Below are 25,400 nucleotides of genomic sequence, written 5' to 3'. Positions count from 1 at the left end.
TCAAACTAAATTCCTTTATTAGTGGAATGGTTTTAATAGACCAAAAATGAAATGGATGAAAGGAATGCTTGTCCTTTATGGTTGCCAGAAAAAGTAAATATTGTCTACAGACATAACACAGATTTAACCAAATTAAATATGGTCTATAGCAAAGCAAGCAATCTGTAGAAATGTATTGTTATGCTGCTGTTACAAACTATTTACACTGGATAAAAAACGGGTGTCTCAAAGTCAGCTTTAACTCTAGTTGATTACTATTACGATTCTGTATATCTTGCCCTTACCTCCTTTTTTTTTTTTTTTTGCTATGAATCAGCCATTAACAAGGTTAAAAAAAGTGAGTAATCACAAAACACGTTCTGTGCAGCAGAGAAAGAGAAATCCCTTCCAGATCACCCAGCACAACTACTCCGTCACTCTCCTTCAAGATTTAAGAAGGAGTTTGTCCCTTCCCTGCAGGCTCTTCCCATGGTTGGCAATTTGTCTCCCTGATTTTCCTCACCAGGAATTCCTTCAAAGATAAGACCTGGTATGAAAATTTACATTTTAAGTAGACATTTTTTTAACAGAGCACATATTTTTTTTAGCAGTACTATGTGCTGTCTCTGCTCACAGTAAAAGTTCGTCAAATAAATATTTGAAGGAATCAGCACTGTGCATCCAGTTTCACTTTCCAAACAGAAAGTGGTGTGTCTGCTTTTAGCGTTGGTATGAGGCAGACACTTGATACAAATCCAACTTTGCTAAGATCATGAACAAAGAAATCCCACCTAATTATAAAATACTTGATTAACAACTCAGCCAAACAAAGAGATATGTTTACTCTATGCCAAAGCTATTTTCTGAAAAAGTCTTCACTGCTGGTTTTATAATAGACATACAGTACAGAAAAAAATGTTTTTTTTTTTTTTTTCTTTCAGGTTTTGGAAAGAATTTAACAAGATAGTTTGTCCATTCAATCAAACATTGCTCTGCTGTAACAACATCGTTCTTAGTTCCCTCTCTCTTTGATCCTCCTGCCTGTATTTCTCCTCTAATTTTTGTTTTTCTGAGTCCATACTATAAAAAGAAGAATCTGTGCTTCTCCTAATCTTCTCAAACTGACTGAAATCTGCCACATACTTTCCATTTGGAGAGAGAGAAACCACAGGCACGAATTCATAACCCCAGTGGATCTCGTCAGGTATGTAGGAAGTCCTGCTTTGACAGACAGCACTGGTGGACTCCACTGTGGCATTCAGGAGCACCACAAGCTCAAAATCCTTATCCTTGAGATTTTGAGGTGTGAGATCTCTTAAAGGGCTGCTTTCATCCAAAATATGGTAGAATGTTAAAGGCAAAATGAGAAATGGGCTTTCTGAAGAGGAGTCAACATTGAACTTGACACTGGCTTGATTAAGCAGGATTCTCTCCCCTTCTTTGGTTTCATATGTCTGAAGAAGCTTCCCAGAGAGCTGGCACTGTATTAGAAGGCTCTTCCTCATGTTTGCTACCCTGATCACCAGGCAAAGTTCTCCGTTGTGTTTAGTAATGACAGCACAGTGGCTGAACTTAATAGTTTCTGCCCTTTTTTTAGGTCTTGCAATTTTTGCCAGAAATGTGCCTGTGATGAAGATCTCAATCAAGGTGGTGATAACCAGTTGGGCCACAAGCAAGAAAATGGCATGTGGACACTCCTCTGTAATGAAACGAAATCCATAGCCAATGGTTGTCTGTGACTCCAGAGAGAAGAGGAATGCCCCTGTAAGAGAGTCTACATTCTTGACACATGGCTCCCGCTTTGAGGTGAACGTGTTTATTTCTAAGTCTCCGTGAAGGAATGCAATGGCGTAATAGATAACTCCAAAGAGGAACCAGGTCATAACAAATGTAGCAGCAAATAAGGTGAGTTTGTACCTCCACTTCATGTCTATAACTGTAGTCCACAAATCTTGAAGGTAGAGTAGGTAAATGCCATCAACTTTGTCTATGCGCACATTGCTGTGACCGCTTTTGGACATCACACGGGGCTTGTGTGCCTTGAGTGCAGTGCTGATGCCTCCGTTAACCAGTGGAACGCGGGACATATTAATCTGAGTGGCTTCCATCCTCACTGCTTCAGTCCTGAGGAGAAAAGAAAAGAAGACTGTTACTTAATGAAATCAAATCACAAAATTTGTTCTGAAATGCATTTGAAAGTGTTGAAAAAGGAGAAGGTACAAGCATAGAAGGTACAATCTGAATGCATGAGTAGTGAATTAAAAGAGCTGGAATATAAAGTTTCTCCTGTAAAATAGCTGACATTAAAAAGAACTTAGTATTATATATTGTCAGAAAAAAAAAAAAAAAAAAGAAAATATTCTTTGATTCTAGTGACTGCCAAATATGGAGAAGTAGATTTCTTTTCAAATAGCCTGCAAAAGAAATTTGATCAAGCTGAAATTTTTTGTTAGTACTTTATTTCTGTAAAATGCATTATTTTTTTCTTACGTTTCTTTAGAGAAGAGGCTCTTTTTAACTACTGCAAAAGTTTTCTTTAGTGCCCTGAAGAGAGACATCTGATCGAAATTAAAGTCGCGTCAGTGCTTGGTTTAGAACGCAGATCCAGCACACCACCTCTGTCTCTTCCTGTGACAGAGGCAAAATGAGCCAGACCAGCTTTCACTCTGAACAATTAACTTCCACAAGTGATTTACTCAGTCGGATCTGATTCCTTGTCACAAACCTACAACTAACCTACAGGGAAACAAAGCAGACCTGAACACATCAAAGTCGAGTTTCGGAAAGGAATATTTACACCTAAAACGCTTCAAAACTGTTTGTACTCTATAGCACTCTGACTTCAAGCAGTCTAAGGAAAAAAAAAAAACGGCGATTCACAAAGTCAGCATTCTTAGCTGTGGGCCCTGACCTGTGCGAACCCAGCAGTCATTGGACCACCCGACTTCTGAAGTTTGTTTATTGTGCATCAGTCCGGATGGAGAGTAAGTGTGAGGACACTCAGAACTGAACAAAGCCCTCAGAGTGAAGCAGAACAGTGCTTGTGCCAGTTTGATGAGGCAAGTAACAAAACCCGGCTTGCAGGACTAGACAGTGGTTCATAGAGCAAGGACAGTCCATGTTATAGAAGTTTCCAACAACAAAACTTCCTGCTGAAAAAAAAAACCAACAAAAAAAAAAACAACAAAGCAAAAAAACATCCCTTGCATCCTTTGTGTTTTGGCAGGTCATTCAAAAAGCATTGTTTTGTTCCATTGTTTTCTCAGAAAGAGCCCTAAGTAAGTGAATCGCTGCTATGAACCATAAAAAAAAAAAAAAAAAAAAAAAAAGAGAACGTCTTCCTTATAGCTACTTAAAAGAAATTTGCAGGAAATACAAGATATATTTGTGGTACACACATGTGCCAGCCCAGGACATCAGCATAATTGCTCACTGAAGTACCTTTCCTGTTATGTCAATTAAAGAGAATTTTTGTATAACTATACCCATCACACTGTTGCAGGTTTTTTGGGAAACGGTAATTAAACTTAATGCCCATTAAGACCAGTAGCTCATTGCAGTTTGGTATTATCACCAGCGTTTCTCTTCCATCATCCAAGAGCCGTTGACATGTACATATATACCTGTATCTATAAGAAAGGAATGTGTCAGTGATCCCAGTAGGAGATTCCTTATGTGACAGTCAAATCAACACAGCATGCACAGCATGTCCGGATAGTAAACAGGAAAAAACCTTCAAGTGATCTAAAAAAGAACAACAGAAGGAAATGGCGGTGGGGGGGAGTGGGGTTAGGGTGGGAATGTAACTGCTTTTTAGATAAACTCCAAGTGGAGCGCTACTGTCAATGTGGTAAATGCACATAATCTCCACGGGGAAATCTTTTAGGAAAATATATGTCATTTAGTGAAGAGGCACCTTTTCCCACACTGAGCCTTACTCTGGATAAGCTACAGACATCAAATGTGTGAAAAAGTCCATCTCAAAACAAGTATACCTCTTCCTCTCAAGATCACTTCCCCGTAGCCATTACTTCCAGTCACAAACATTACTACGCCCCCTGCTCAGCCTACCTGGACCGTGCTCCTGGGACCACGCTCCCCAGGGCTGCTGGCTCCTCCTCCTCTGGAGGTTATCAGGACAGAGGCAGCCAAGACTCCACCTTTCCTCCTCAGTGCTACAGCTGTTGGGCTTGAGCTGGTGGGGCAGGAACAAGGCTTACAGTCTTGGCTGAGAGCAGAGTTCATTGATTAGGTTCAAGAGTGGCCCAAGGCAAGGGGTACGCAGGCACTCTGCACACTGCACTCACTGTACATCTACTGTGTCCTGGACACATGGGCTACCATACGCAAGGGACACTGGGCATGATAAGCTCTGCACTACAAGTGCTGTGACACTGATACTTCCTTGGTGTGCCAGACTTGGCAGGGATACACTGTACTGTTCATCTGCAGCATCATCAAGCTCTATGTTTTCAATCCATACGATAGCCTGGTAAAATTTCTTACCTGTGCCTCTTCTTTTCCCTGAAATGTGTTGTTCCTTCTCTGGGAACCCTGACCAGAGAAAATCCTGATGTTGCCTCCTACCACACTTCCAGAGCTAGGAAAATGTACCTAATATTATAGATAAGCCGAAGTGCTGTAGCAAAACACTTCTTCCAAGAAGACAAGGAATAGAAAGGTAAATTGCAAGGCAAATCGTGTTTCCCGGGAACATGCCATGCCTGGCACGTTCCAGACTGTGCTTCAATTCAAAACCAAAGACATTTTTAGCTGTGCTTCTTTAACATTTCCATGCACAAAGTCAGTCTCCATGTGTAGGGATAGCATGGCAGTTTGGAGTATGGCTGTGTCAGAATTTCCCTGTCATCTTTAGTATTCTTCCCAGTCTGTATTTCTGTATGTGACAAAGCTACTTGCCTTTAGAGTGATTTCCTGAAATGGATTCCAGCCAATTTCTGGTGCTTTTTTTGGTTGTAGGATTTTTTGTTGTTGTTGTTTTTACTTCCCTTATTATTATTTTTTTCTTACATCACTTTTTCCTGTGTGATCCTAAATTCTTTTAGTGCTCTTTTCCTCCCCCGAGAAATTCATGTGAGTTTCCTTTCCCTGCAGAAGTACTTCCCTTCTTCTCTGCCGCACTGATACGGGAAGAACGGATCTGTCATGTTGCCTCTGAGCAGCACTGCCCCTGCTGAGGCCCTTCCTTATCACTTACAGCAGCCAGCAGGAGTCATCTGCGGGAAGAAATTGTGGTGAAGCCAGAAGTGGAGTAAAACCAGGCTACAGAGATTTCTCCCTGCCATCCACTTCCCCACTACCTTCTAGTGAATCAACCAGTGGCTATCCCAGAAAAAAATGATTAGTGGGTTTTTGTATACGTAAAACACACAGCATAGCATTTGCATTGCTTTTTCTTGTCCCACCCCTTCTGTAGGCACCTCAGATATTCCATGCCTTAACAACTCTTCCCAGAAACTGAGTTGAAAGATTTTAGTTTGTTTTATTTCTACCATTTTCCCTCTAAGTTAGAAAGCACATCTACCACAGTTATGCAAGTAAACTAGTCTGAATAATAGTAGCAGTATATATTTGGAAAATAAAAGAACATTTTCTGTCTGTTAGCCAGCTGATTTTATGCCGATAAATTATTTTTTGTTACTTAAAAACAACAACAACAACAACAAACAAACCCTAAAACTGTAGCTGCAAATAAAAGTGAATTGAAGTACAGTTAAGTAAAAAGATACTTTATGGGAGAAAATGAAGTAATCTCAGGCTTGTCTCACGCTCTCATGTCCTGTGGATTACCTCCTTTCCTCATGAGCCCTTTGGAACTGCTGAAGGAGACTCCCCATCACTACACATGCTTGTAAGGGAATTTAGTACAGACAAAATCAATAAAACACAGAACTACATACCAAACCACCAACCATGAATACCTTGATCTGAAGGTAATTTCAGCAGCCAGGGATATAACAAGTACATTAACTCTGCTTCCAGAGACCGCATTATCAAGAAGTGAAAGCCAGCTTGCATGCACAGAAAAATGTTCCTGTTGCATGAAGCCAGATCTGCTTGTGCAAGATCTCTTTTGGCAGACACAAAGGATTAGAAGTGTACAGGAGCATGACTTGTTCAAACGGCCTCAGATGTTTTTTTGTTTTCAGATCAGATATGCTTTGCCACTTGAGCAACCCCCACACTCCCCTACACACTTCATTGCCACTCTGACACAGGGCAAAACTTGAACTGTTTTCTCAACCAGCAAAAACCATTAGCAAGATTGGCATTAACAAAAAAAAGCAGTGCTGAGGAAAGAAAACATTGAAAAGCAATACACAATCTTCAGATCTTTCCTAAGTATGATGTGGTTCAGTAGGTTAAAAAAGTCCTTCCTGAATTCGCAGTGCTCTGCCTAGCAATACCCTTCTCTTTTTGGGCTGTGTGAGCTGTGGGAGACACGAGGTTCTGCTGTGCAGTCACCAATCAGAAAAATCCTCCTCTGTGTCTGATTTCTGGAACGCAAAAAAAAGAGAGAGGGGTAGTAGCAGTGGTTATGAAAGAATGCGTCAACTCCTCTACCAGCTGCCACTGCAGTCAAACAGCCTGAACCCTTCATAAAAGAGCCATTCAACCCGGATAATGACCAACACTTACTTGCACAGCAGAATAGTGTTAGACTGGGAACTGATCATATTGTGAATGACGCTGCCTTTAAAAAACATATCATAGATCATAGAATCGTTAAGATTGGAAAAGACTTAAGATCACCCAGTCCAACTGTCAGCCCACTCCCACCATGCCTACTGACCACGTCCCTCAATGCCACATCCACACGGCTCTTGAACACCTCCAGCGATGGTGACTCCATCACATCCCTGGGCAGCCTGTGCCACTGTATCACTGCTCTTTCTGAGAAGAAATATTTCCTACTATGCAACCTGAAGCTTTCCCAATGTAACTTGAGGCCATTCCCTCTCATCCTATTTCTGTTACCCGGGAGAAGAGGCTGACCCCCACCTCTCCATAACTTCCTTTCAGATGATTGTAGGGAGTGACAAGGCCCTCCCCTGAGCCTCCTCCAGACTAAACAATCCCAGTTCTCTCAGCCACTCCCCATGAGACTTGTACTCCAGGCCCTTAACGGCTTCATTGTCCTAAATGAACTCTTTTTGATTTTTTCCACAAGACCAGACCACAAGAACTGTAAATGTAACCTCAAATCAAAATCAGCTCCTGATGCTGTGCATTTAGGTCCATATACCTCCTCCTGGCCACTCATCAGCAGAGAACAACCCTTGGATGGTAACACTCAGGAGCAGGTGACAGGGGTGGCACAGCAAAGCCTGCTCAGAGGCCTGAGTGCTGCAGATCTGATTGCACTGGAGGTTGAGGTTAATGGTATTGTGTTGGGGCTAGGGGCATGCTTTCCATCACTCACAGCAGGTCCAGGGGAAATCACTGACAGACCAGTATTAAGAAAATAAAAACCCAAATGCATCTCTTTCTCTCCTAGGCAGCCTGCCTGACATCTGGCCATATAAGATGAATTTTAGCTGAAGAAGTCATGGTACACTGTTGCTTAGAGAGATTTGTACAGGAATCTTGTTCTTTCCAGAGGCAGGATGTGAGGCTTTGCAGTAGCTATTGATTTACACAGATGAGCCTTCGAAACTACACTGATGCAAGAAATAGGAAAACAACCAAGTAGGAAGAGCAAAGGCAAGAGATTATTCAAAGCTTATTGAGGTTAACGGAGAAACTCCCAATGATTTCACAGGTCTCCTAATCAGGCCTCCAAACAGAGAGAAAGCATACACCAATATCTTCCCAACAGCTAGTGCACTGCTGTCTGTTTTTCCTAAAACCTGCCCTCCAGCCTCTGCGGCAGGTTCTGCAGATATACAGGGGACTTGGCCATGCACGGCTTTCCATCTGGAAACCCTCACATACACTGAAGTCTCCTTTCACAAAGTAAGTAAACTGATCAGTTTCTGAAACTTCTTCCTTTTTTTTTTTTTTTTTTTTTTTTGTGCTTGATAATATGGTTTACATAATGCAGCTGGAAAAGAGAGAAAGGTTCACCAAAAACCTGTTCTGCTCTATTATTTTTAAGAATGTCTTTTCTTCAGTAGTGAAAAATTCAGGACTGTTGACTGTCTCTCTTGCTGGCATATTAATGCTTCAAACTCTCTTTTTCAAACACTTCATATCACAGCTAAGCATTCAAAACTTGCCTCCGATGTGATGCTTTTCCCACCCACTAACCCTTTTCCTGTTCTTTCTGTGCAAATCTTATGTGGCTCTTTCTACATGAACAAGTCTAAACAGACTTTCATGAACTCATTTTTCCATTTCTAAGGAGTTAGGTGCCAGAATTACTCTACGAGGCTGACAGGAGCATTACTTTTGCATTCTGCTTATCACACTGATACTCTGTACTTCCAGGCCGTATTACTGAAATCCTCAGTCAGCTGTAGGAGCATTAAGTACTTCTCAGAAAACACCTCTGGCACAAGTAAGCATCTCAGCAAAACCACACAGGAAAGGATGAGCTGAAGAGAGAATGGGAGAAATCATAGGATGATTTGAGTTGGAAGGGACCCTTAAATGCCATCTGGTCCAACTCCTCTGCAGCAAACAGGGATACCTACAGCTAGATCAGGGTCCTCAGAGCCCTGTCCAGCCTGGCCTTGAATGTCTCCAGGAATGGGGCACCCACTACCACTCTGGGCATGCCTTATCCCATATAGCAGTAGCAGTCAGTTCTGGCACCAGGACTAGAATATCAGAGATCCTAATACCTCCCTCTGTCCTGTTTTCTGGGATGCCTTTGGGGGCTTTCAGTAGCTAGACTCTGTCTCCTTCCTCCCTGAGATAATAATCTTTTCTATAAGGGTATGTCTCATTATTTTGTTCTCCCTCCTTTTTGCATAATATCCCATTCCTCTCCTCTTTCCTGCTCTCTGTGAATAGTTCAATTTAGTAATGTTTACAGTGCCATCATAGAAATGTATAGTTGTAACTGCAGAGTTGTTTCTCACAAGACAGCACACTAGTTTATGTTCCTCATGTATCTCACTGCAGGTTCACAGCACCTATTCCTGACCTCTCCATTACATGACTGTTTTTGCAAGGGCTTCCATTTTTGCAAAGTTTCAGCTGCTTGGGATGTTTCCTCAAAACTGGTCACAAGTGAGCACGTATTTTTATTACTTTGTTTACTTAATGTGTCAGTCAAAATGAAAAAGCCATTTCCAAAGCCAAAGCCAAGAAAATATAGTTTGGAATTTTTCTACATCCGTGTTAAAACAGTTTTGGTGTCTTTTTCTTCAAGGATGTTAGTGCGTATGCACTCTTCAGTGCAGAAACTGAGATGCATGCTCTCCATGGCTAGCTGAGCACCCTAACAGTTTGGCCAGAGAGTAATCTTGATGCCTTCTTGCTTTCTGGCCTTTTAAATTTGCATTTGTGCAGTTGAGTGTCTTCACTGGGAAGTGTAGAGTCTCCATCTCCCTACTTCCATATTAGTGAACTCTTGTGCAAGGGTGAAAACGAGGGAAAAACTTGCCTCAGGTGCAGGGAGGAGTCTCACCCCCACCTCCTTCAGCGGTCGGATTTTGGAACACAAATGTAGACTGGGAGTGGGGAGAAGCAGAGCAGAGGACACACTGAGAGGAGGTTGAATTCAAGCCAAGTAATGTTTCAGACAGAAGGTAAACACTGAGCCTTCTGGTGTCCTACAGGGCACACTGTGGCATGCCCAAACACATGACCATTGGGCACCCATCAAAATGAGAGCCAGAAATGGAAGCACCTGCATGCTTGAGGCACTTCCAGCGTAAGACAGAAGCTGGGCAGAGATTTTCTGGAGAATACTTTTTCACTTAGTCAACTAAGGCCTACCTAAGTCCTATTTAAGCACTTAATTCCTGTTTGGGGAACTAGCCCTTCCCAGGCCAACTGCTGGAGCTCCTGTGAGAATGTGCTTTCTGACGGCTCCCAGTTCCCATTGCCTCCCCCTTCCCTCTGTGAGTACAGGCCACCTGGATGGTGCATTTCCCAGTGCACTTGATGGTGGGAAGGCTGATGCAGAAAAGGCAGACAGAAAGGCTCTGCTGCTCTTCTATCAGATTTCAGGCGGTTTTACAGCTTGCCCGGAGGCATATTTTACCTTTGTTATTCATGTTTATGTACAACCTGGTATAAATCTCCTAGGAATAATCTTACTGTGTAAGCTCATGTGCCAAGACTGTTTCATGTTTCTGTACACAACCAAGCAGTAACTATGTTTCCTTCCAGAATTTTAGTCATATGGTGGTAACTTCATAACCATGCAGAAAATACTGAGCCAGAACTCGTCCACCATTAACATCGCTAAGTCTTACCAAGCTTGCAGGGAAGGGAGTCACCTCTCAGGTCAGCTCAGAGCACAGATGTACGATAGTGGGTTACCACCTATGTTTGCTGTGACTGTCATTCCCTGCTCACTGTGGGCTGGCCGCGTCCTTGTTTTCTTTCACAGAAGGTAAAGGGCAGCACCTTGGTTTCAGCCCCACCAGTACTCACCCACTACTTCACAAGTTATCATAGAATCACAAAATATCCCAAGTTGGAAAGGACCAATAAGGATCATCAGGTCCAACTCCAGGCCCCACACAGGACCACACAAAAATCAGACCGTATGTCTGTTAACAAATACCTACTCCAGCACACAATAATTGTAGTATTAATAAAGTTAAACTCAGAGCAACAGACTTGCCAACCCACAGATGGTTTAAGATGTGCTCATTTTGCTTCAGATGTGAGGAAGGACTTATGAGACAGAAAGCTCATCTAGTTTCTTTTCTTATTTGCTCATTTGTTTGTTTATTCTCCCAATTCATTTCTTGGTTAATAAAAATCTGGTCTCATTTAAAAACAAACATGAAACCAAAACCAAAAAGCCACACTTACTGTAGATTTCTAATTTAAATTGTCAGCAGGTGGCTGAAAATAAGTAGTAATTTTTCTAGTCATGGTAACACAAAAGGCAGGGAGAAAAGTTAGCATACTCCTGATTGTTCATAAAAGTTTGCAAAAACATCTTCAGTCTGCCTTCCCCAGGGCCATTTCTTCCCATATCTCAGCTACCATGGCTGGTACATTAAAAGTATTTGTTAGACAGCAGGGAAATATTTTCAAATTGTTTGGAGTCGTTTGTGCCTCTGATTCCTCTCTTGAGCTACAGGTACCATTAGACTCAAACACAACTTGGTATGCCAAGTCCCATTGCCAGCCTTGTCTCATTCTGATGAGCAAGGGCATTGGCTCCTGTGTCTATGTTAACTGTACAATACAAATCAAGAGCTCTCTTTTTAATCACCATTTGTGATGCCAATTCATTGTACTGTATCCCAGTCAAGTTGGGTTTTGTTTTTGCATTAGTCATAGTGCACTGTGGCTCTCATAGCTCAGTGTAGGTGTGGCAAGGAGGTGAGGCTCCCTGCAGAGTGTCAGGCTTCTGCTATGTCAGAATTATTTCATGTGATTTCTGCATGTGAAAGCCACCTTTCTTGTAAACCACAGAACTTCTTTAGCTCATAAAATCAGAGCTGATGCTGTTGGAGGAATGACCTCAGTACCTCACAAAATTAAATTAAATTAAAATGTTTGTAGTTTTCAATCTCTATACAATCACTAAATCTCAAAACTTAAATATCGGTCTATGAAAAGAATTTTCCATTGAGAAAATCTACTTCTTTTAAATACATACAAGATTCATTACTGCTGAAAATCATATTAGGGTTGCAAAAGGCAAGGAAGCAATGGAAAAAAACTGTTGTACTCAAAGGTCTTGTTTAAATTTTGATCATCTAAAGCCTAATGTGGATAGAATCAAATCTAATTGGGGAAATAACCCATCCTGACCCAATTGGAGGATGGCCCATATTTCAGTGAAGATTATCCCTGGTGACCATTTCTGGGTTTCTCTTCCTGTGCCGTGTGGTATTGTGGTATACTGCTTCATCTATGCTTAGCAGAGTAATCTGTTAATTAAGCCAGATTTATGGCTTCTTTGCTGGACCAGAACATACAAAAGAATCCAGCCTTGAGATTTTTGCAATAATACAAAAAATATTTCCAAGAAAGAGGGATGGGTTTGTCGTGGTTTCATCTTAAAACTCATTACAAGTTCATTTTCTCAGGAAGTTGTTTGGTTATGAAGAATTGTCCTACCTGTGCGAACAAGTTCATGCAGTGGAAAATGTTTTCAGAAAGTGATTCTCCTCAGTGCTAGCAAAATGCAGCCTCTGTGAGACAAAGTATGCACTTCCCTTACCCTAACCTAGTGATTTTTAAGTTAGGCATCTTTCTCTCATAGACAAAGTACAGATGATAATACTGACATAGCAGATGCACACAGATGCATACAGATTACTTGCTTATTTTTTAATAGTGCATTGCTTTGTTGTGAATTACAAAGTCCGTCCGTTATTCTTTTTGAGGTGCACAGTAGCTTCAAAAGTGTTCATTTCTACTTCATTTTCTACATCAGTCTCTACAGAGATTTCAAATTGCATCAGGTACGTATTTCCACAACTAAATTAAACAGAGAACAAGTTCTACTTGATCTCTAACAAATGATAGCTACTTAACAAAAGATAAAATAATACAACTTTTAAATGCTGAAAACAAGATTGTGGTACTGCCCCCAAAAATCAAGATGTGATATTTCACAGTCAAATATGTATGTGCTCTTATAGAGAAATCACATGGTCATTTCCACTGTTTAAAACAGTACTTCATGGTATGTGTGTTTGTGTTGTCTGTTCTGTAAATCACAAGCAGTAAATACAAAGTACTGATCTGGGAGCTTTTGGTGCATCCATAGTCAGTAGTGAAATCCTCTTCATTTAGATGTTTCCTTTAGTGCTGTTGTTTCCCATAATAAAAAATAAGCTTCTGAACAGCATGTCTCAGAAGCATCTGCAATGACCAGTAACCACAATCTGTGACTATGTCCTTGGTCTCTGAAGTCTCCCTTGAGTTTTGCCAGCTCTGCGCAAAGTGGCACAGCAAGTTCCCTGATTGGGCACTGGTGTTCCCAAAGGGCTCATGCCTTAGCACTAGTTCCTTCTCATCCTGATCCTGCAGCAGTCCCCAGACATGAGCTGACTCCTAATCAATCTAGTTGAGGATAGCCCTACACCCCAGGGATGACACCAGTAGTCACAGAGGTCTCATACACCTTAAAACACTGCACCGGTATATAAACCAAGGGCTTTCACCTGCTACTTTGGAGTGGTCAGGGACAAAGTAAAAATGCCAATTACACTTTCATAGTGATATGGGGATATGTATTTTCAGTATGTCCAAGAGTTTAACTTCATGGCAATTTCCTTTCTACTTTTTTTTTCCCTGACCAATTCATGGATGTGGTTAATTTAAGGTTTAAAGGCTTTTTCTCACACACACACACACACCCATATATGTTTTCCACTGGAGTCTGTGCTTTTTCCTAGACCCACCCAAATTCCAGTACATAGCTCACTTGTGTGCCAAGCTTTCTCTCCATGCAATGAATGGAAAAATACCCTTTTTTCCACTTCTGCACATTTTGGGGAGAGGACAGACAGAGAAGAGGGAGGAAAGGTCTCTTGAGTAATTTAGTTATACCTGCTAATTCAGAGCAGAAACATGAGAGAAAGAATCCTCAAGGGATTCATGGGAATTCTGCAGATTGGGGTACATGGGAGCTGATCCCTAATGCTTCCTTGAGACTCAGAGCTGCAAATGTGGAATGCTAAGGAGATTTAAACACTAATAATGATAAGGTAAAAGCAGTGTAAGCAGCTAGCCAATATATGTCTCCTTCTGCTCAAATGAAGTGTTTTGGTAGAACTCTTCTGTGCACTGACATTTTATGAGATGGATAAAACTAATTCAAAGTTTAATAGTGAGATATATTAGCATCTTTTATATGGAAATGATGATTTTCAGCTGTTTTATTTTACTCTTTTTCAGGCCATGAGTATCTTGATGAAAGTGGTGGGCTGAGAACAAAGGGATCCTCTTCTCACCAGTAGTAGCCTTGTAGAGAAAAGGCTGCAGGGCCAACACTGTTCTACTCCTGTCTATGCTTTCCCTGCTAAAAGGGCACCATTGTAGCTCATGGGGTGATAGGCCATGGGGAAATGGTCAGTAAAGCTGCAGTTCCATCACTCTATTGCATCTCCAGGGTGAACCTCACAGCCAATAACATGCAAACACAATGCAAACCCTTTTTCGTGGCACTCTCTTCCATGTGGATTCTCTGATGTCCATTTAAGGCTAGTCCCCCTTGATTTCTTCTTCTCAGTAAAGGCATTAATAACATCTCTTGGGCTTACAGAGCCACCTACTACTACTTTCATAAAGCCTGTTGGAACATCATTTCTGAAGCGTCTGTTCACCTGCCAAGTTAAGCTGAAATTAGCCTGTGGATTTAAATACATGGGCTGTATCCCTTAGCTGTGAGGGAATATAAATGAAATTAAGCTAGATTAAATGCATAGCCTTTTGCCAAGAAAATGCTATCATTGTACTGAACTTAACTACCACCGTTAAACTGTGAAAAAAAAATGATTTAAAACTATACATTTTTTTAAAGAAAAAGATGCTTCCTGAGTTATAGCATGAGGTTACAGCCCTAGATTGTACGTCTTGCAGATAAACTGACAAGGAATCAAAGGGAAAATAATCTTTGTTTTCCTCGTTGCTTTCCCAAATTACTCAGCCCCTGCCAATTTCCATGACACAGACCCCTCAGTCTGCTGCAGAGACTGTGGCTTCTCAGGGGGAGGAAATAGCATAAATGTACTGGTGCACGTCAGTGGGTTTTCATTTTCTTGCCAAACCAAAAATATCAAAACAAAACAAAACAAAAAAATACGCTGAGGTTGAACCAAAAAACGCTTTTCTGGCCTTTTTTTTGTTTTGTTTTGTTTTTTAAGCTATTCTGGACTGGAGACTCTGTTTAAATCAAAATTAAACCTGTTATTTTGATTTTACATTTGTATAGATGTGTGTGTGTGTCTAATTTAAATCATGTGAGGAACAAGCTTTTGCTTTACTCAAAAGATCAAATATCTAACTTGCACAAGTCAAAATGATTTTTTTTTTTACTTTTCAGAATTGTTTTCAGACTTCTTCAGTCTGAGAGTCAAAGTTAACATGAAAGCACAAAATCTTTCATCTGATCTTATGGGCATTTTCAGCTGAAAAAGGCTTTTGGAGGAAGAATCCCTCACATCTGTAACTGTAAAGGCCAACTGGATTTCCTGGTGGGTTCAGTGTGTACAAGTGTACAGTAAGTTACTGTGTTTCCTAGCAAAAGACAGCAGAAGCAATGCCTGTGCACATTGCTGAACTCTGGGAATTTAGCTGTGTAACTCACAGGTCATTTTCCTTTGTTCTATAGCTTCTCGGAAACCTCTGTGAAAGGTCTGTGTTGTTACATTACAACATGCTGAAAAAAAAAGAAGCAGTGATAATGTGCCCAAACAATAAAAAAGCCCATGCTGGTGTTCAAAGTCATTATGCTTCCTTATGCTCTAAAGGGGGTTATTTTCTTGTTTATTTACACATACCTTATCTTTATGACTGCCCCTTTATGATCCCGTGTCATTTCAAGTGCTCAACAATCTTTTACAGTTGGAAACGTGGGAAAGCCCAGCTTTGATCACTGAAGTAATTAGACTGACTAGGACATTTTTCACGTTCTATTAGGAATAGTTTCCTAAAACATTCCAAATACCGCAAACATTTTTTGCTTTTTTTTTTTTTTTTTTAAATTCTACAATATTCAGCAACTTCTACCTTATTTTTTTGTACATTTTCCAAATGCTACGAATTTCAGAAATCACTTTGATTTCTGAAAACTTTGATCAGACTCCAAGCAGTCTGATTTCCGTTAACAAAAATTACCACCATTCCCCAATTACTTTCTGTTGCCTTGTTATAAGGCTTGATGCACCAGTGAAAATGTAGCCTAGCTGTGGAGTCCAGGCATAAAGAATAACTTGGATATGAGGAAATCAACTACATCTCCCATAAGAGATCATTCTTTCAGTGGAAAAATAAAACCTTTTGATCTCTAATCTCGTACATTTCCTGTAATATTTATTTTTTTAAATACTCAGTTTTCATTGAAAAAATATGGTGTAACCAAACAGTAGTCACCTGTGCCTCATTTTAGTGCTATTGACTATTTTGTAGACAATTGTTAAAGATAAGTGATTGCAAAAGTAACTAATCATGACTATGGATATACCAAATTCCAATAGCATATTTCAAATGAAGTTAAGATTTGCCATTGTTAGGAAGTCCTGGAAACTGTGACTTAACCAATGAGCAGGTTAATGTCAATGCCATGGTGAAACCCTGTCAAACTCATTCTTTCCCAAAGGACATATTCTGCCAAGAGTGCTGCTTCTGCTCCACTCACTGTATGCTTCAGACTTCTGGTCTGTGGGCAGCTTTATGTCATAGCACCTCCAAAATCTTCACCTCAGTCAACCAGAATTTCAGTTCTTTAATCAGCCCTTTTCCAATAAGCGTCTTGTGCATAATCCTCATCTATCTCATGGATATGTCACTCAAACTTCCAGCATCAAAAAAATGCATTTCTTCTCTACTATTTTGACTGTATTTTTTCCCTTCGTTAGTGGAAACATCTCTTCACATTAAGCCTTATCTTTTCACAGCTACTGCCCTGGTACTCAGAGCTTATGCCTTGGGACATTTGTTCCCTTTATGTTTAGGCATCAGATCAGCTCACCACTATCCAAACAAGTCCTTGAAATGCACTTGTTTTGAGAAAAATTCCAACTTTAATAAACATCTGCTTGTCATTGTGTTCACCTAGCAAGTACCAAGTCTGGATTGTATCATGCCTCACTTGCTGTTAGATCTGAAATAATTTAGAGCAGATCTAAAGTTTTCCTATTCTTTGTTCAGCTCACTGCAAAGCATTTTGTGGGCCTACAGTATGACAAGAAATAACGTATTCAGATTATGAACTGTGTTTTCCCTTAGAATTGATGACGAATGATTTGTTTTCTGGGATTAATCTTTTCTTCAGGAAGGCTCTGGCTACCTTGGATGCTTCCTCTTTAACTGAGTTATGTCTGAAATAAACTTGGAGATTTGCTTTTCTTAAAGTTTGCTTGGAAATTTGAGATAACTAGAAACCTATCTGTGAGACAGTAGTTCAAACTTGGTTTCCAAACATCTACCAAACTGAGCCATTTCTGAATGAATGTACTGTGAGATCAGTTGTTGGGCTTTTAGGTTGAAATATCTCTCTTTTCATGTTAGCAATCTGAAAGGTTTCTGTGTAGTCTGAGCTAGTCCTCTTAAAGCACCAGCATCAATGGAGAGTTGAACACCTGCACTCTGTCTGTCCCTTCTTCTTCTCTGCCTGTAGGTGCCCTTCTCCCTGCAGTGCCCTAAGATCTGATCCCAGAATTGTAACTTTTACACAGCTGACAGTTACTTTATCTTGCACTTGCAAAGCAGGTCCTGAGAAGTGGCAAGTTTATTTCTTGTGTGGAAATCAACAGTGTATGCAAAGGTACACCCACACTTCTTAGAAGAACTCTGGTTACACATATAAATTATATAATACATATGCATATCTTAAGTTGGAATATCCTAAATAAATATATGTAAATCTAACTCATACTGATGAAGCTTTTCAGGTTAAATCCCATGTCAATTGTGTGGAGTGGAATCTAATACAAGGTTAAATAAGCAGGTGCACTGTTTCCATCAAACATATAGCTTAGTTACTATAAAAGAATGCTTGTATTGAAACAGATGAACAACATTCATCTGTAAAAGCAAACTATCCAGGAATTTAAAACAAGATACAGGGATCTGTCTGCTCTGTTTTACAGGTTCTTGTCAATGACAAGAAATGTGTCAGCTTGCTTGTTGATGTCATCAGCTCATACACTGTTGCCATGTCTCTTACCAAAGTGTGCATTCATCTTGCTTGATCTGCAAAAGGTTTCCTCATACATACCTTTGCACCTTCAAAATGATGTCTGGGTCTCCATGAAAGTAATCAGCTCTGCTTTTTCATACCCACTAACGTTCTACATCTTTATCACCCCTACTACCATTTTTCACCACCAGTTCCCTATTTATAATGCTGCTCAAATATGCTCCTGCTTTTTCCAATGCCTAAGGTTCCAGTCAGCCAAACAGAACTAGTAACAAGGTGAAGAAGAGACTAAAGCAAAGCCATTCAAAGCAATATCTTGTCTTAAGGTGAGCAAAGCTTAAGAACTGGACCAGTTTATTTCTGTTAGAAGCACCTGGAATTTTAGGAACTTGGCAAATTTGAAAACTTTGACTGCTCTTTTCTTCTGAGGCTGGGGAATGAGGATCAAATCCTTTTCACAGCTTTTTTTATGGATTCTAATGTTAATGTTTAAGCTCATGTAGTAATTATTATAAGTAACATGCTTAAATCAGTTTCTAGTGAGAACACAAAGGTTATTGACTTCTGTGACACTTTCAGTCTTTAGGTAACAACTTGGATGGTGCAGAAGTTTCTTAAGATCATTTAGAGCAAACAGAAGTAAAAGCTTTTCCTTGAACACTTAGTCATTATTTAAAAGTTCTAAAGATGTAGTGCAGCATTTTAAATCTCCTCATCTTACATTTTCACTTTTTGCCAACCAGAAATATATCTCCAAATTCAGATTCTCACATCTACATGTAATAGGAGAATGTACCACTGTGGTCATTCCTCTGCACTGTTTTATTGGACTTTGGCCTATAAACACTATTGAAATAATAGAGCATGCTCCCTATCACCTAAGACCTTAGGTAGAAGAAGGATATTTACTATCAGTAAGTACAATTCTGTGTCATAATCAAGTCATAGCTTTGGTTATTTTATTGACAGAAATCAACACTAAATTTTAGACATTATTGTTCCAAATTTGTTGTAAGTGTGTCATATGTTATATATATGAATATAATGTGTACCTGCAACAATAGAACTGATCAGGAGTGAAGTTCAAGGATAAGGCATTCATAAAAATCTGGGATGAAACATCCATAACGTTGTGGTCTGTACTGAGGAAAGGGAGTGAGGTTTGTAGCCTGAAGAAGGCTCACGGAATTAGCTCAGCAAGTGTATGTGGAAAAATAAGGTACATTATTAGGATTCCTGGCAGTATGACAATTACTGTGTGACACCACCAGTTGAAGATCACCTTCTGGCTTATGCATTTCCCAGAACAGGGTTAAAGAGCCACAGCGTAAACAAGAACCAGATCTGAAGCCTTTTGTTTGCCTATTATACATAGACATTAATGGCATTGTTAGCTTTCCCACAGCTGCCTAAGTTGTGTTCATTCACCTCTATACTTCTGGAGGCATTTTACACTGCAGAACATTTCAGTCTTTGGTTCATTTTTTATGCCTTGACAAGAGCTTTCAGCACCTTTTAGATAGCATATTTCACAATAGGTAATCAACATGCTGAAGGCCAGCACCCATAGTGAGCTGATGTTCACTATGTTAATTTATAACTCACAGATGGATTCGATACTGGTTAATATCTTTGTAGGAATAAACAGTGCAACTGAGTGCTCCTCAGCTAGTTTGTGGGTGACACCAGGCTAAGTAGTATAGTTGCTACAACAGAAGGAAGATACGCCATTTAGGGGGACTTGAACAGGCTTGCAAAGTAGGCTCACTAGAACCAAATGAGGTTCAACAAGTCCAAGTGCAAGGTGCTGCATGAGGAACACAACAATCCCAGACCTGAGTACAGACTGGGAGAAGAACTACTTGAGAGCACCCCTTGCAGAGGACTTGAGTGTTCTGATGGACAAAAGGCTTGATACAGTCCAGAATTGTGTATTTTCAGCCTCAAAGGTCAAATTGTATCCTGCACAAGAGGGATGGCAAGTGAGGAGAAGAAGGGGATTGTCCCTTGTCCTCATCAGGCTCCATCTGGAGTACCGCATCCAGGCCCGGGACCACCAGCCCAAAGGAAGATGTAGAACTGTTGGAGCAGGTCCAGAGGAGGTCACAAAGATGATCAAAGGACTGGAGCACCCCTCCTGTGAAGACTGGCAAAGGGAACTGGATTTGTTCAGTCTGGAGAAGGCTCTAGGAAGACCTCATTGAAAATTTCCAGTACTTATGAGTACTGGACTTATAAACACTTATGAGCCTGACTTTTTGCACAGGCAGATAGTGGTAGTGCAAAAGGGAACCGCTTTAAACTAAAAGGGAGGAGATTTAGGTTAGATTTCTTCCTTATATCTCAACACATCAGAGGATGTTGAGGCACTGGCATAGGCTGCCCAGAGAAGTTGTGGTACCCCATCCCTGGACGAACTCAAAGCCAGCTTGTTTGGGGCCCTGGGAAGCCTGAGCTGGTGGATGGCAGACCTGCCCATGGCAGGGTGGTTAGAACAAGATGATCTTTAATGATCCTTCCAACTCAGCCATTCTGTGATTCTATTGCCTTTTGACCTATTCTTAGCTAAAGAGAGGTTGTGATTTAAAACCATTAAGCCAGAAACAGGCAAGAGGCCAACCATCATGTACCATCAACGCCACCAAGTATACACGTTAATGAGCACCAACAGGGTAATAAAATAAAATGTTGCCTTAAAAGATTCATTTTTTTTCCATCATAGACTTTGCATGTTCATGAATATTTTGTCGTTTGCCCAAGAAGATTAATTAGAATTTTGAGTGTTCTGTATCAAACATCTCCTCAAATGTGTTGATATATCTTTTTGTGAATGAAGACTAGCCTTGATCAAATGCTGTGAAAGTCACAGAAAGCACACCTTTTATCCGTTGCTGTACTAACTGTGGTTAGGCTGTTTATTATGGAGAGAGAAGACTGTTGATAAGTTGATGTTGAAGTGTTTGAGAAAGGAAACTTTCTGGAAGCATTATTGCTAGATAAGGTTGCAGGAAACTGAAGCCTGTTTGCTTGGGTGAAAGGTAGGATTGTGGTTCAGAAGAGAACAGCTGGCCTAAAAATTAGTGGGAGTAAGGACAGGAGTAAGGGTAAGAATCTTTGAGTAGGACAATCATTAGGGAGAAAACAAAAAACACTTAAGCAGTTATGAATGATCAGAAAATTACAGAAATACCTTTTGTTGAATTTTTTTCTTTTTTGGTCAGGCTGTGTAATTCAGGTGAGTATAAAGGGAAATTTTCCCCTTTTCTCTTGATCAGTTCATACTAAGAATATTCCTGTGAAGTCGTCAAAGCATGTATGCCATTTGTTATATTGTTTCATTACAGATTACGATAATTTATTGAACAGGCAAACATGTTTATCATATAGCCTCAAAAGTGCCAGTTTTAGATAAGGAAAAGTTCAAAGTGTACAATGAGAGAGGTATCCTGCAAGCTACAGTCTAACCAAGAGTGAATCACCTCAGTTAAAGCAATGTAGATTAAATTAATCTAATCAGGCCATACCATTATTCCAGTTAATACTTATTTTACTTTATCACTTTTGATTTATGAAGAAAATGTGGCATATCTAGTCTCCCAAAGCATGGACAACTCTATCTGACAATCTCTGTGAGAAAAACAAACCCGTAAGGAATCAAATGAGTTTTTAAGAGGCACTAAGCTTCTGTTCCCAAGCTTTATACTTCTCCTTTATGTTAAGAGTCAGCTAAAATGCAGGATAGCCTGAAGGTCAAATTGCAGGAGCTAGTTTGAACTGAGTGGAATAAAGACATCTTTAATCAAGAAGCCACCTTGGGAGTCAATGGTAAGGCAACATGCTCTCTTACCTGAGCAGACACAATGTGGGGAGAGAAAAGGATTTGTAACATAATGTCTAGATTGAAATTAATCACTGAAAAATTAAAGGATAGTGGTACTGACCACCGACATCAGTGAAGCAAAATGGATCACCTGAGTGTGGAGGTTAAGGGGATTCTCAAGCCTAAAAGCTTGAAAGGCTTCCAAGTATCTCCAATGGTGTTTGGCAGACACAGGAACTGCATAGCACCACAACACTTCCCTGAGATATATGCTGGGTCCAACCTGTACCCTAGCAGTATGATTTCAGCCTTTCACCATAGACAGACAAGGTTTGCAAAGGGATCCACTGGAAAATGGGAGTTTGTTCCCCTTGGTAAAAATTACTGCAGATCCCAAAACATACGTCTACCCTCTTTCTGTCCAAGTATTTATTTTGCCCAGTAAAGGACGATAATACTTAGAACATTCATGTTGTCTCTTGTTACTTTTCTGCCTAAGCATGACTCCTAGCTTGCCATGAACCTCAGAGCGTGCCAGTCATACAAAGACAGTTTCATACTCAGGAGGTGAGAAAGATGCTGTGGTTATTACTTGCCATTTGTGTTCCTTCATCCAGCCCAATTAGTAACATATCCACTGTTTTTGGCTGCCATACATGTGCATTTCACACCATTTGAACTAAACAGATTTAAAATGAGCAGGTGGTATAATTCATGCACAGCCAATACAAGAGAGTTTCCTGTTTCAACTGTGCCCTGTTGCTCCCAAAAGCATATATGCACTTTATGCCAAGCTATTTACCAAATTAGTGAAAAAAAATAAACTGAGTGCTAAAATGCACTTCAAGCCTATAGTAATTCATTCAGATATGTCATGAATGTTGTCCCATTCCAAGGGGTTAGGAACAGCTTGGCAGAAAGGTAGTTTTCAGATATTTAACATTTAGTGCATTAACTGCTCGATGCACCAGCCAATATTTTTTTGTTGTTTTTTGGTTTTTTTTTTGTCTTTTTTTTTTTCCTTATGTTTATATACCCAGGATAGCCAACAAAGGTAAAGAATTTTTCCCTCCATATATTAATTTTTCTTTTTTTTAAAGGAAAAAAAGGAGAAAAAATAAATAAATAAAGAGAAAAGAAAGAAAAATATCATTTTGTAATTAGCTTTGGTTTTCCTGGAAGCAAGCTGAATCAAAATTTATTTCAAAAATGTTCTGAGGTTCAGCATGCAAAACAGTTAAGTTTCTGTTTTTCTTGGCCCCTCACAAGAGTACCATCTGGTACTTCACAGCTTTGGTTTCTACCTGTTCCCAAAGCACACAGCCTGTCCATGTAACAGTGTGTCTTAGGAGGAGGAGAGAGTAATATTCCAGACTTCTTTAGTGAAATTTGGACAAACAAATTTCAGCTCAAATCAGGGCTATGTGTTGATGACTTGTTTGTTTCATTGCGTGAGGAGCCAGGGTAAAAATGAACTATTTGTTTTCATTTGAAACTCTATAAAAAGTAACAGGATTGAAATATTATTGTATGTATGCTGGAAGACTGAAGCCCAAGTCATCTGCTGCTGTTTTTGTCTCTAGGCCATGCCTCATTTACCAGGGTGAAATTCTTGGGGAAGTTTTTGGTCTCGTCTACACTCTGCTTTACAAAAGCAATGCCAGTTTGTACCGTGTAACCAGCTGCGCTAAGTTACATTCCAGGCTTGCTTCCCCCCTTCTATAAGCTGATTACTAGAGTGCAGAGAGCATAGTGACATTTTACAACAAAAGAAATAAAAAAAACTTATCTGTAGTAGCAAGTTTTCCCCTTTTCCTTCTAATTTTGAGAGAAGAAATCACAGCTAACAATATCACAGGGAATACAAACAAAAGGTTTGGCAGATAGGTACTCAGACACTGTAATCAGAAAGACCCTAGCAATGCCTTTAGCTGCAGGACAGCTAAAGGCAAGTGCAGAAACAAGTCTAGTTGAAAAGTAATGTAGATCCTCCTGGTTCACAAAGGAAAACCAGCTTTGTTCCTTTTTTGCAGCAGCACATCACGGAGAAAAAAAGGAACTTATCTGTAAATCTCTTTAGAGCATGATCTCTATGAGAAAATAAAAAGGAAGCAAAAACAAGCTACACTGAAGTAGAGGGGAGTTTTCAGCACGGGCTCGGACTCTGATTACTGAGGATAAGCCAAACCTGTTGTAAACAATAATGCAGTAATGTGAAGACACATGCAAAATTTGGAAGAAAATGCATGATGTCCTCCAACTCCGACACGTTTACATTCCTTGTAGCTACCACTAAAAACTTACATAATCTTTTCTTATACAGATAGGTAACGAGGACTGGATAAAGTTCTAGGCAAGTTTTCCTAGCATGTTAACTAAAACTGATTTCTCACTGAAAAAAGAAACAAGAACTGGCTGAAAGACATTCAAAATATACAAAAAAGCCCCAAAATGCTGTGTATTTCTTTAAGAAAAAGTATCTGACAGGCAAATACTTACAAAGTTAGATCCAGCCCCCCTGCCCAACACACAAAAATATCAGTCACATGCATTACAAACCTTACATTCAGGAGCTTGCACTAGTGGAAAGACCAAACCAAGACAGCTTTTCTGTATCATTGCTAAACTGCTGTATCTCCAAGTTCACAAGAAGATGTAAGCTTATAAACAGATTTTTCTTCTACAGACAGTTTCTAAATTCTGAAATAACTATTACAAGAAATAGGAAAATAACCTACTCATTAGCTTTCATTTCCAGACAGTATCCACAGTACAGTTAAGCATGTATGCATTTCTGACAAATACCTCTTACCTGTAAAAGAGCAATGTTCAGATTCCTTACTAGATGTTATCGTCATGACAAGTCAAACAATCTTTTTTATAAAAGGTTGAATGTCTTTTCAATAAAGCATGTGTGTATAGTTTAAAAAAACATTAAAAAAAAAAAAAATCAAAACACCATCAGAGTCTCCCTTCCCTCACTGTCAGTCAAAAACAAGTTGGAATAAGTCTGAGTTGAAATTACCTGAATAAAGAGACTGGAGAGAGAGAGGGAGGAGAGGGAGGGAGGGGGAAAGAGAGAGAAAAAAAAAAGTCTGAGAGGAGATTCAGTGATGTCAGCAGTATGTCTTAAGGAAATCTACAGCTGAGCCCGGCAAACTTTATAACTACATAGCACTCAACACCCAGTTACGTGGTAAGTAAATACCTGCTTAAAAGGAAACTGATGTACTTTTAAAGAACGTCAGTTAATCTTTGAAGAAACTTTAGCCAAGCTGATCAAAGTCCCTTAAAGGCCTTATTGCCTAAATAAATAAGGTTGCAAGTGGTTGTATAACGCTAAGAGCAAGAAGAATTAAAAGTCAACATTATTGATTACCATTTTCCTGTTGGCAAAAGGAAGGCTGAAACTCATCTGATATACATTTGTACCAGGGTTGTAATGTACTGAGCTGTAGCAGCCACAGATGCAGCTAAAATCCCTACCACCAAAGTTTCCAGTCTGTTTAGCCACGATGCTCTTCCTCTTTGATGATTAATTCTAGGTTGGCTTCAGTGCCTTTCTGCTCAAATAAGAGTAGATGGAAAAAACACAGATAGTGCTGATTAGACTAGGGGAAAGTTGGG

General features: G+C 39.9%; 1 protein-coding gene across 6 annotated transcripts; it reads right to left on the bottom strand.

The window, feature by feature from the left end:
* KCNJ15 (potassium inwardly rectifying channel subfamily J member 15) lies at positions 1-24,978 on the bottom strand. 6 transcript variants are annotated; one of them, XM_048934037.1, is made up of 3 exons: positions 24,586-24,978; positions 4,900-5,216; positions 1-2,103 (listed from the first exon to the last, which is right to left on the bottom strand). In XM_048934037.1, exon 3 carries the CDS (start codon positions 2,085-2,087, stop codon positions 960-962), a length of 1,128 nt encoding a protein of 375 aa, XP_048789994.1. In that variant the 5' UTR covers positions 2,088-2,103; positions 4,900-5,216; positions 24,586-24,978; the 3' UTR covers positions 1-959. The 6 variants fall into 6 exon arrangements, with proteins under 6 accessions (XP_048789994.1, XP_048789995.1, XP_048789997.1 ...); XM_048934038.1 differs by lacking the exon at positions 4,900-5,216 and adding an exon at positions 3,603-3,723; XM_048934040.1 differs by having other exon boundaries at positions 24,799-24,978.
* Between the last annotated feature and the right edge of the window lie 422 nt (positions 24,979-25,400).

This window comes from Lagopus muta, chromosome 1, assembly GCF_023343835.1.
Source record: "Lagopus muta isolate bLagMut1 chromosome 1, bLagMut1 primary, whole genome shotgun sequence".
In the NCBI taxonomy this organism is placed as follows: Eukaryota; Metazoa; Chordata; class Aves; order Galliformes; family Phasianidae; genus Lagopus; species Lagopus muta.
The sequence above is the reverse complement of the archived record's forward strand: the minus strand, read 5'-3'. Positions and strand labels throughout refer to the sequence as shown.